Here is a 12,728-nt window from a genome sequence, read left to right on the forward strand (position 1 = left end):
ACTGAGTAACAACGAATCAGACAACACGCTTCCTTCACACATGTATCTATGCATGTTGAATTTCATTTGCACCATATTTAGGCAACCGTGCTAATCAGAGGTGCGGGGGGGGGGGGGGACAACAAACACGAGTGCTCCTCCAAGTAAAACATCTTTTTACTCCACCAGCCACACGGCCTTCTGGAAGCGATGCATGATTTCAGCAGCTTTGGTTCAACACAAGCTAAACCCTGGACCCGGTATCAACATTCAGTGTCTCATGAGCGAGGTCAGGCTTGCATGAAACGATGCCTGTGAACTGGCAGATGTCCATCGGCGAGGACCGTCCTCTCTCTCCGATGTGGATCCAAGTGGGCCACAAAACTCGGGAAGCCACAACACGACGTCAGCACTCGCGTCGTAGCGGAGAACGTGGCGAGACGAACCAGCAGGCAAGTGGGAGGCTGCCTGTGGGGTTGGACAGGAGGCCTCGGCTGCTGGATCAGAGAGATTGCAGACGAAAGTCACCCTGGCCCCGCGTGGACTTAACCACACGCATGCACAGGTGTGCAGCATTGCACGCAAGCGCTCTCTCAGCCTTGTCCAGACCACCAGCTCAAAAAGGACCGCGGCTATTTTTGTCGTGGAGACTTTAGGCCGACCAACTCAGAGAGGGTCGAGATAACGTGGGCGTCCCGACGGGCGAAACCGCGCGCGGACTGCGCGAGGGCGGCGGGGGCCTCACCTGCAGCCGGCCAGCAGCACCTGGCGGTACATCTCCACCGAGGACTTGCCCCCAAACTGGCGGCCGATGAGGTAGGTGTTGTGCGAGGAGTTGACGTAGTAGTGCGAGAGCGGCTGCTCCATGTCCTGGTAGAGCTCCAGGCGGTCCAGGAAGACCGGCGCGTTCTCGTCGGACATCAGGTACCGGCACAACCCGTCCCGCGACAGCCTCCCTGCGCATAGCCCAACGCCAGCGATTATCTGAACCGGTCCTGGGCCTCTCCGAGGTCGACTCACCTCAAATGAGTACTTGGTGCAGTGTGTAAACATCGCCACTGGGGAGACAAAAGCGGCCGGGCGTGGTGGCCACCCGTCGCCTCGTGTGCCGTGCCAGCCTGCATAGGTGCTGCTCGCTAATAGCACTTGCCCCAGCAGTCCGTTAAGGCTGTGCGCGAGATCTTTGTTTTATTTTTTTGCCGGTGGTGTTGGTGGCAGTGGTTTTGGTGTGCTGTAAAGGTGGCGATGGTGGTGGCGGTGTTGGGCGCAACTGCGCACCTTGGTTCCGGTTCTCTTCGTCCTTCTCGTGAGCCTCGATGATCTGCCTGGCTCGCTTCGCGTCGTAGAACGGGAAGAGGATCTCGTTGAGCCGAGGATCACGCTGGTACTGGGGGACGAGCGGGGAGGGAAGAAGAGGAGGGCGGAAAGCAGAGGACATCAATCATTCCCTCATCGCCCGCTCATCTCGGCCGCAATGTGACCACGCACCCTGGCCAGCGCGTGCGGCGATCGCGGTGAGGCCGTGCAAGAGGCAAGCAGAAGCCCGAGGTGGTCCCGCGCGCTATCGGCGTGGAGGAGGAGATCGGCGAGAGGGTGGCCTGGGGACCCCGGCACGTGGTAAAGGTCTCGGTCTCTTGAACTGGCAGGTGCCAGCCCCTAGCGGTGAAGCCTCACTCCAGCGCGGCAGTGGCAATCGCGGCGGTCAGTTGGTAGGTGGGTCGCGTGAAATAAATATCCTAGGTGATGTGTTTGCTCTGGTTGTAAATCAGTGTGAAAGTATACTTGTTAAACGCATAACCGGGAAACATGGTAACCGTCTTTTGAATCTATTACCGGTTCTGAAAGTCAGGAACCGGTCACCGATTATAATTAACGGCGGACAATGAGGCGTCAGCTTCCCGGCTGAACTGGCGATTAAATCGTCACTTCGGTGGCTGTAGGCATCTCTGCGCGTGTGGCGAAACCGGTAAACCGTGGCATTTCTCGCGGTTACCGGTTAAGCGTCACACACAATGTAAACCACCCCAGGGCCAACTAATGGGAGATTCCACTCAGGGAACGCCTTTATGTATTGATGTAAACCGACCGCAGAGGCATCTCCCTCACATTGCACAACGTGGAACGACGCGATATGGGCCGAGCACTCGTGACTAAAACCACGCACGGATAGCAGAATGTACCAGCGCCCATGCCAAGCCAGAGATAAGGCTAGCAAAGGATGCAGACTGCATGTGTGCGTGGCACCACGCCAGTGTGTGTGGCACACGAATGTGCGTGTGTAGCATGCCAGCGTGTGTGCATGGCACCACGCCAATTTGTGTGTGGCACATGAGTGTGCGTTTGTGTTACACGCCAGTGTGTGTGCGTGTGTGCCAGGGGTCAAATCGACGACACATGCAAAGGTCACACACGCACGTGCGTCTGAAGAATATAACCCCCCAGCGTGCGGTCACATGGGATCACGGGTGCAAGCGGGCACACACAGGTGCACACACCCTCCCCTCAGTATAGCCTCAACAGACTGTAGGGGCAAGTGCTGTTAGCGAGCAGCACCTATGAAGGCCGGCACGGCACACGAGGGGGTGGGTGGCCAGCACCACGCCTGGCCGCCTTCGTCTCCCCAGTGACGATGTTTACACACCGCACCAGGTACTCATTTGAGGCTGAGTCGACCTCGGGGAGGCGCAGCATCGGTTCAGACAATCCTCACTGGTGTTGGGGCGTGAGCGGGACTCGACCTCGGGTCGCCGTGTTCGCAGTGCAGCGTGCCCACTGCTACACTAAACCACACATGCACACGCACCGCTCGCACAGACAATCACGCGTGCGCATGCACGAGCGGGGAGGGGGCAAGCACAGAGGGGGCAGCAGCGTGCGTCTAGTGTCGCCATCGCTCCACAAGAAGAGTGGCAGAGCCATCACCACCACCACCACCGGTGCCACGAGCTCCAGCAGCAGCAGCAACTACAACGCCGATCCGATTACCGGCACCAGCATTACCACCACTGACGATACCCGGGCCACGAATCATCACAGCGAAGCTCAACCAGTGTGGTGGTGATGATGATGGCGATGATAATAATAATTACTGTCACATTATTATTATTATTATAGAGGTGGCTCCTGGCTCCAGTTTGAGGTGGAAAAAAATCCACCCCGGGGTTTCGATGGCTGTAACACGACGGCACGGAGCGGCCGCCGCTGCTGCTATACCAGCGCTGCTCCCACACAGCTGCTGCCCCGGGGAGTTGTGAGCGCCCTGCTGCTGGAGATAGTGCCAGCGATGAAGCCACTGCCAGCACCTTCCAGTTTCTCAGTGGGTCTCAATATGGGTCACTGTGTGAGTCCATGTGTCTCTGTGCAATTCCGTGGGCCTCTATGTGAGTCTGTAGGGTCTCTATGTGAGTTTGTGGGTCTCTGTGTGAGTCTATGGGTCTCTATGCGAGTCTGTGGGTCTGTATGTGATACTGTGGGTCTATGAGAGTCTGCGGGTCCGTATGTGAGTCTTGGGTCTCTATGTGAGTTTGTGGGTCTCTATGAGAGTCTGTGGGTCTGTATGTGATACTGTGGGTCTATGAGAGTCTGTGGGTCTGTATGTGAGTCTTGGGTCTCTGAGAGTCTCTGAGTTTCTATGAGAGTCTTTGGGTCTCTATGTGAGACTGTGTGCCTCTATGAGAGTCGGTGGGCCTATGTTTGGGAAGCGACTGCCAGGTCATTCCTGTTCCTCATCGAATCCACCGGCACGCGTTGTCACCTGACACCAGAAAACCCGAGGTGGATTTTGTAGCCTTGGTAGACTAGAGGGTTGCACATGAACTTCATTTTCCTCACGACGATGCTCTCAGCCGTTATAACTTGGAGACTGCTGTCTGTCGCTTGCCGCATGGCGTTTTGTGCCCTGGGCCTGCCTTCAGGCCATTAAAGCCACGAGTCCATGGACCCAAACCGCGACTCATAATCGCGGTTCCACCCGGGCCCCACTCTGGCGCAGGTTCTGGCCTAGCCACGGCGGCAGTGGTGGTGGTGGTGGTCTGCCGAGAGTCATGGGAGCGATGCTGTCCCCAGCGCAGTGCCCCGAGAGAAGAGCGGCAGGGAGCAGGGAGGGGAAGAGAGGGGGAGAGGAGGGAGGGAGGAGAGGGGAGGGGAGGGGAGGGATGGAGGGAGGGATGGAGGGAGGGGAGAGAGGGAGGGAGGGAGGGGATGGCTTACTTCGTTAAGAAAGGTGACTAATTGATCTATGGTTATATGAGGCTGGCCGCGGCTGCTGCAAAGACAAGTGACACACGGGGCAGGTTATGGGTTAATCTCACGCCAAGCGGAGCACGCACCTCTCGTCAGGGTCGTCGCCACGTGCTCGCTCGGCAACAATCACGACCCATGCAGCGGCAGCGTTGCGTCGACTCGTTGGCAATGAACATGCACAGGCATCCCCAACACAGCGCACCAATCACAAGTGGCACACTGTGCCACTGCACCCCCCCCCCCCCCCCGCGTGTCACACAACGCGAAATAAGACGATGTAACACGATTTTTGTTCCTGGATAGTGAGTGTTATTTCCTAATTGCTTATGCCTCAGAAGTACAGAAAATGGCTATTATTATTCCCCACAAACTTTGCTTTTGTGACCAGGACTTTATGTGAACGAAAGACACAAATGCACACCACGTGTTCTCATTGAAAATAAGTACATTTTAAAATATCACTATCCTGGTCACAGGCATAAGCAATTAGGAAATAACACTTACCATTATATGCTTGGTTCTTTCGGTAAAGTCAGGTAAATAGAAAAACATGTAAAATTAAAATTATAAATGGAAAATAATAAAAGCAAAACCCCACAATAAATAAATCGTAAGATTAAAATAAAAATAAATTGGAAATAATAAAAGCAAAAAGTCTAAATTGAACACTTACTACCCAGGAACAATTGTTGTGTTTAATAAAGTATTAAAGCGTTCGTGACTGCATAAAATTACCCATTGTTTTTTTCGGTAAAGTCACGTATGTAGAAATACAAAAAATTATAAATGGAAAATAATAAAAAGCAAAAAACCCACAATAAATAAATCGTAAGATTAAAATAAAAATAAATTGGAAATAATAAAAGCAAAAAGTCTAAATTGAACACTTACTACCCAGGAACAATTGTTGTGTTTAATAAAGTATTAAAGCGTTCGTGACTGCATAAAATTACCCATTGTTTTTTTCGGTAAAGTCACGTATGTAGAAATACAATGATTGTTTTTTGTTTTAATATAATTTTATTGTATTTCTACATACGTGACTTTACCGAAAAAAACAATGAGTAATTGTTGTGTTTGTTACACAGTGCAATCAGCGGCCCTCGTTGTTGCAGAGACTCCGGGTAGCCAGATGGCAGTAGCCTCCTGCACATCGCTGTCCCCTCCACACAAAAATGCAGATGTCTTTTTTACACATCCCATAAGCCGCATAGACTCCTGGGAGTGTATCATTTCCGCAGCGTCAGTTCGACACAAGCAAAACTTTTATGGACGGGTTTCGACATCGAGAGCCCGTACCTAACGGAGAGGCCCCTTGCCTACGACCCTCTGGCGGCACACCAGCATTTGGCGCAGGTGGGCGCGGCTCTGCTGACGAGACACCGAATGTCGAAACCGGTCCAGATTTTATTGTCTCGTGTTGAACAACTGCCGCTGAAATTATGCACTCCCAGAAGGCCGTGTGGCTGACGGGATGTGTAAAAAAAAAACACGCGCCGAGCGGTCAGCCACACGACCCAAATCGCTCTCGACATTGCGGCCCCCTCGCCAACCGAGTTGAGTGACTGACCGCTCAGGCTGGCTGGGCCTGGCTTCACATTGCAGGTCGCCACCCTGCAGGCACGCTGCCTGTCCAGGTTACCACCCTCTAGGGTTGCCACCTGCCCAGGTCGCCACCCTCTAGGGTTGCCACCTGCCGAGGTTGCCACCTGTCGAGGTCGCCACCCTCTAGGGTCGCCACCCTCTAGGGTTGCCACCTGCCCAAGTCGCCACCCTCTAGGGTCGCCACCCTCTAGGGTTGCCACCTGTCGAGGTCGCCACCCTCTAGGGTTGTCACCTGTCGAGGTCGCCACCCTCTAGAGTTGCCACTCTCTAGGATTGCCACCTGCCCAGGTCGCCACCCTATAGGGTTGCCACCTGCCCAGGTCGCCACTCTCTAGTATTGCCACCCTCTAGGGTTGCCACCTGTCCAGGGTTTGACCCAGACAGGAATCGGCGTCAGTGTCTCGGGTGGCAGGAATTTATGTGCACTTAGATCTGTTGCTGCTGCTGCTGTTGTGTTGCTGCTGTTGTGATGCTGCTGCTATGGTGCTGCTGCTGCTGTTGTGCTGCTGTTGTGCTGCTGTTGTGTGTGCTGCTGCTGTGGTGCTGCTGCTGTGCTGGTGCTGCTGCTGCTGTGGTGCTGCTGTTGTGGTGCTGCTGTTGTGGTGCTGCTGCTGCTGTGGTGCTGCTGCTGTGGTGCTGCTGTGGTGCTGCTGCTGCTGCTGTGGTGCTGCTGCTGTTGTGGTGCTGCTGCTGTTGTGGTGCTGCTGCTGTTGTGGTGCTGCTATGGAGCTGCTGCTGCTGCTGCTGTGGTGCTGCTGTTGTGGTGCTGCTGCTGTTGTGGTGCTGCTGCTATGATGCTGCTGCTGTTGTGGTGCTGCTGCTGTACTGCTGTTGTTGTGGTGCTGCTGCTGCTGTTGTTGTGGTGCTGCTGTTGTGGTGCTGCTGAGCTCTCCCACAGTCACTGCACGGTTCTGGTTACACCGGGAGCGGACGGAGAGACGCGATCAGCTGTGGAAACGCTGGCGACCCAGGGGTAGCAGCAGTCCACAGTGAGGACAATGAGGACAATGAGAGCAGTGGGGGGAGTGAGGGCAGGGGTGGGCAGTGAGGGCAGTGGGGGGAGTGAGGACGGTGGGGGGAGTGAGGGCGGTGGGGGGAGTGAGGACGGTGGGGGGGAGTGAGGGAGGTGGGGGGAGTGAGGGCGGTGGGGGGAGTGAGGACGGTGGGGGGGAGTGAGGGCGGTGGGGGGAGTGAGGGCGGTGGGAGGAGAGGGGGCGGTGGGGGGTGAGGGCAGAGTCGTTGGGGGGCAGTGGGGGCAGGGATGGGCTCACAGTTGCTGGAACAGTTCGTCGGTGTCTGTGCGGGGACACATGATGTGGTAGAGGTCGTAGAACTTCTCGAACGTGAAGTCGGACACCTCAATCTCCTCGTTCTAAAAGAGGGGAGAAAGTGGGGGGGGGAGAGGGGGGAGGAGGGAGAGGGGGGAGGAGGGAGAGAGGGGGGAGGAGGGAGAGGGGGGAGGAAGGAGAGGGGGGAGGAGGGAGAGGGGGGAGGAGGGAGAGGGGGGAGAGGGGGGAGAGGGGGGAGGAGGGAGAGGGGGGAGGAAGGAGGGGGGGGAGAGGGGGGAGGAGGGAGAGGGGGGAGAGGAGGGAGAGAGGGGGGAGGAAGGAGAGGGGGGAGGAAGGAGGGGGGGAGAGGGGGGAGGAGGGAGAGGAGAGGAGAGGGGGGAGGAAGGAGGGGGGGGAGAGGGAGAGGAGGGAGAGGGGGGGGAGACGAACCACGTGGGTTCTCAGGGAGGGGCGCTCTCCCGCGCTGCCGCCAGGGGGCGCTGCGAGCCAGCGGCTCGCCCTGTCTGCAGCGTGGCTCCTGGCAAGCGGTGGACGGCGCCAGGGCCGGACGAGGCCGCGCCGCTTCACACTCAACTTCACACTCAACTTCACACTCAACTTCACACTCAACGTCACACTCAACGTCACACTCAACATCACACTCAACTTCACACTCAACTTCACACTCAACTTCACACTCAACGTCACACTCAACGTCACACTCAACTTCACACTCAACGTCACACTCAACTTCACACTCAACGTCACACTCAACTTCACACTCAACTTCACACTCAACGTCACACTCAACTTCACACTCAACTTCACACTCAACGTCACACTCAACTTCACACTCAACATCACACTCAACTTCACACTCAACTTCACACTCAACGTCACACTCAACGTCACACTCAACTTCACACTCAACGTCACACTCAACTTCACACTCAACGTCACACTCAACTTCACACTCAACTTCACACTCAACGTCACACTCAACTTCACACTCAACTTCACACTCAACTTCACACTCAACGTCACACTCAACGTCACACTCACGCTTCACACTCAACTTCACACTCAACTTCACACTCAACGTCACACTCAACGTCACACTCAACTTCACACTCAACGCGCCGCGCGAGCGAGTCCACGATTAGTCTCGCGCGCGAGAGGGGACCCGGGATCATCAAAATGGCTAAAAAGCAATAACGAATTACGGCAATTAAGCAAATAGAAATAAATTTAAAATAAACTATTGTTTTATTTGACCGGTTAAGGCCCACTGAGCCACACATCTGGCTATCACACATTACAGCTCAGCGAAGTGGCGCTTATCAAGTCAAGACATTTACTGCAGCCAAATAACTCGAAACGCGTGTGGCGTTCATTCTAAATGAGAAGGCAGGCACCGGAGGACCCGGGGAGAGAGACGCAAACTCCAATAATGCAGCAGGCGTCAGGATCGGGATCGAACCCACGACCTCCTGTATAGCGGGCGGGTAGTTAACATCTCGCCAGAGCAGAGGCGACAAAAACAGCCGCGTTCCAGAATAAATCGAAAGCGCAAATCGTTACGAAGGCGTCCACGGGGAGATGGAACTAAACGAGAGAACGGGCGGAGAGCAACTGTAGCAGGAGGCGAACCGGGCCACGTGTCAGCACTGTGGAACAAACACGCATACTACACACGGAGCTACACACGTGTAGCTGCTTGTGTAGCTACTACGCGTGTAGTAGCTACACAAGCAGGTACGTGTGTAGTAGCTACGGGCCCCGCACTTTCAAGGGCCCCGCACTTTCAAGGGCCCCGCGCTAAATGCTTTCAAGCTATCAATTTCGGCTCAGTGATTCTGCACTTTCTCTATGACTATAGTACTACACTGCCTTCAACTTTTATGAACGACTGGGTGTTTAAGGTTAGTGATTTGTCGTATTATCTGCCTGTATAGCAAATGAAAAAATATAATTACTTTACTACGCAAGTAAAAACAATGTTTTTAACATTTATGTGTATTTATTTATGGCCCCTTTATAACCACATATCCTACAGGCCCGCACTTTGCTTCATCCGGCACTGCCCCACGGCCTCTATCCTCCCACAGCCGTCGCTCGGCACGCCACTGACGCGCCCCACATTAGCCACCACGGCCTGCTGGGAGTGCGTCATTGTCAGCAGCATTGGTTCAACACGAGCAAACTCTGGACCGGCTTCGACAATTGTCTCGTCAGCAGAGCCCAGGCTCGCTTGCTGGTAAGCTGCCAGCTGTTTTATAGGCAAAGGCCCTCTCTCTCTCTGTTATATACGGTTGCATGTATGTCAAAACCTGTCCAGAATTTTGGTTCTGTTGAACCGATGCTACGGCTGATGGGATGTGGCCTGAAACCAACCTACCCCTTGCACGGTGGTACAGCCCAACACGCGCCTAAGCGTCAAGGACGCAGGCGAGTGGGCGAATCCACTCACCTTGCCACTGGGGAGGTTCAGGTCCTTGAGCGCTTGGAACACACCCTTCTCTGTGCGGCCAGATGCGAATGTCCGCGTGATACTGGGAACAGAGAGAAAACTCTCCCATCACTCACGTAACTCACATCACACTCATCACTTACGTCACACTCATCACTCACATCACACTCATCACTCACGTCACTCACATCACACTCATCACTCACGTCACTCCCGTCACTCACGTCACTCCCATCACTCACATCACTCACGTCACTCACATCACACTCATCACTCACGTAACTCACGTCACTCCCATCGCTCACATCACACTCATCATTACTCACATTACACTCATCATTACTCACATCACTCACGTCACTCTCATCACTCACATCACTCCCATCACTCACATCACACTCATCACTCACGTCACTCCATCACTCACATCACACTCATCACTCACGTCACTCTCACCACTCCCATCGCTCACATCACTCACATCACTCACGTCACTCTCATCACTCCCATCGCTCACATCACACTCATCACTCCCATCACTCACATCACTCCCATCACTCACATCACACTAATCACTCACATCACTCCCATCGCTCACATCACACTCATCACTCACGTCACTCACATCACTCCCATCGCTCACATCACACTCATCATCACTCACATCACTCACATCACTCCCATCACTCACGTCACTCACATCACTCCCATCGCTCACATCACACTCATCATCACTCACATCACACTCATCATCACTCACATCACTCACGTCACTCACCATCACTCCCATCACTCACATCACTCACGTCACTCACATCACTCACGTCACACTCATCATTACTCACATCACACTCATCACTCACATCACACTCATCACTCACATCACTCCACATCACACTCATCACTCACATCACTTACCATCACTCACATCACACTCATCACTCACATCACACTCATCACTCACATCAACTTACCATCACTCACATCACACTCATCACTCACATCACACTCATCACTCACATCACTCACGCCACTCCCATCGCTCACATCACACTCATCATTACTCACATCACTCCCATCACTCACATCACACTCATCATACTCATCACTCACATCACTCACGTCACTCCCATCGCTCACATCACACTCATCATTACTCACATCACACTCATCACTCACATCACTCCCATCACTCACATCACTCCCATCACTCACATCACTCACATCACACTCATCACACTCATCATTACTCACATCACTCCCATCGCTCACATCACACTCATCATTACTCACATCACACTCATCACTCACGTCACTCCCATCACTCACATCACACTCATCACTCACGTCACTCACATCACTCACGTCACTCACATCACTCCCATCGCTCACATCACACTCATCACTCACTTCACTCACGTCACTCACATCACTCCCATCGCTCACATCACACTCATCATCACTCACATCACTCACGTCACTCCCATCACTCACGTCACTCACATCACTCCCATCGCTCACATCACACTCATCATCACTCACATCACTCACGTCACTCACATCACTCCCATCACTCACATCACTCACGTCACTCACATCACTCACGTCACACTCATCATTACTCACATCACACTCATCACTCACATCACTCACGTCACTCCCGTCGCTCACATCACTCACATCACTCACATCACTCACATCACACTCATCACTCACGTCACTCACATCACTCACGTCACTCACATCACACTCATCACTCACGTCACTCACATCACTCACGTCACACTCATCCTTACTCACATCACACTCATCACTCACGTCACTCACATCGCTCACATCACACTCATCACTCACATCGCTCACATCACACTCATCACTCACATCACTCACGTCACTCCCGTCGCTCACATCACTCACATCACTCCCATCACTCACATCATTACTCACATCACTCACATCACACTCATCACTCACATCACTTACCATCACTCACATCACACTCATCACTCACATCACACTCATCACCCACATCACACTCATCACTCACATCACTCACATCACTCACGTCACTCCCATCGCTCACATCACACTCATCATTACTCACATCACTCCCATCACTCACATCACACTCATCATACTCATCACTCCCATCACTCACATCACACTCATCACTCACATTCGACTTTTAAGTCAATAATCACATTACACTCGTCACAATTGGTAAATCACACTCGGTCTACACGGCAACATGACACGGACAATGATCGTTAACCACCACCACCACAATCAACACAACCATTAATATCATCAGCATCAACAGCTATTCATGCGAGGAGCTACATTTGCGATGCGAGGTGGAGATGATGTACGATGTTAGTTGATGTGAATAGTCATGAGGTGGGGCGATGTAATGTTGGTGATGTTGGGTGCTGATGATGTTAGCTGATGTGAACATAGATGAGATCGGGTGTTGTTTAATGTTGAAAGTGTAGATGCTGAGCGCTGTTTGATGATGCTGGGTGATGTTGAGTGGTGTATAGAAGGGGGCACACCTTCGCACGGGGATCTTTCCACTCGGGTTTACGAGGAAGCAGAGCTTCATCCAGCTGCGCACACGCGCACACACAAACACGTGTCCAACAACAACCGCCGGTGACGTCACCGGAGCGCTTGTGCCAGGGTAGGTGCACTTTGAAACGAGGTGAAAATGTCGAAGGCTCGCTCACAGGTGACGGGTCAGACCCAGGTGCCATGGGTGACTGGCTGAGATGACTGTGAGATGAACCGGATTTGCCCCCTACTGTGGCAACTCGCTGTGTTTCATTCACCCGGCGCTCCGCTCGTTGTTGTGAGCGTCGCTCCTCTGCTCTCCGCTGTAGTTGGAGGGCGACTGCCTCCAACTCCTCAGTAGCATCAGTGTGAAGATCGAGGCCGATCTTAACACTGCTGGTACCAACTCCACATCCTTCTCAGAAGGATGTGTGTACAGAAGGATGTGTCGGTGCCACTCCCGTTTAGCCCCCTCTATCCGGCCAAACAGAAGCTACTTGGGTTTGCGGTGGCTGGGCATGCGAGCTACATGATCTTAGCGAACGCAGCCTCGCCTACCGGAGGAGCTCACCGATAGGACTGTGTCCAGATCTTTCAAAGATCTGTGAGCTCCT

General features: G+C 53.5%; 2 protein-coding genes across 4 annotated transcripts in view; both read right to left on the reverse strand.

The window, feature by feature from the left end:
* The window catches only part of LOC116947653 (1-phosphatidylinositol 4,5-bisphosphate phosphodiesterase beta-4-like), a 41,220-nt gene extending 28,498 nt beyond the window's left edge, over positions 1-12,722 (reverse strand). For 2 of the 3 annotated variants that reach the window (XM_076070997.1, XM_076070996.1), the window contains exons 1-6: positions 12,117-12,722; positions 9,565-9,646; positions 7,098-7,198; positions 4,189-4,243; positions 1,258-1,366; positions 725-935 (exon numbers count right to left, since the gene is read on the reverse strand). In XM_076070997.1, the coding sequence (XP_075927112.1) occupies positions 725-935; positions 1,258-1,366; positions 4,189-4,243; positions 7,098-7,198; positions 9,565-9,646; positions 12,117-12,166 (608 nt within the window). In that variant the 5' untranslated portion in view covers positions 12,167-12,722. Of the gene's footprint in view, positions 1-724; positions 936-1,257; positions 1,367-4,188; positions 4,244-4,307; positions 4,994-7,097; positions 7,199-9,564; positions 9,647-12,116 lie in introns of those variants that run through there. The other variant, XM_076070998.1, reaches the window with a different exon arrangement.
* LOC142929603 (1-phosphatidylinositol 4,5-bisphosphate phosphodiesterase beta-4-like) overlaps positions 12,640-12,728 on the reverse strand; it is a 10,997-nt gene continuing 10,908 nt past the window's right edge. The window contains exon 5 of the mRNA XM_076071186.1: positions 12,640-12,668. Coding sequence (XP_075927301.1) covers positions 12,640-12,668 — 29 coding nt within the window. The remainder of the gene's footprint in view (positions 12,669-12,728) is intronic.

The sequence above is a fragment of the Petromyzon marinus genome, chromosome 31 (assembly GCF_048934315.1).
Source record: "Petromyzon marinus isolate PM22_M1 ecotype Great Lakes invasive population chromosome 31, UKy_Petmar_22M1.pri1.0, whole genome shotgun sequence".
NCBI lineage: Eukaryota > Metazoa > Chordata > Hyperoartia > Petromyzontiformes > Petromyzontidae > Petromyzon > Petromyzon marinus.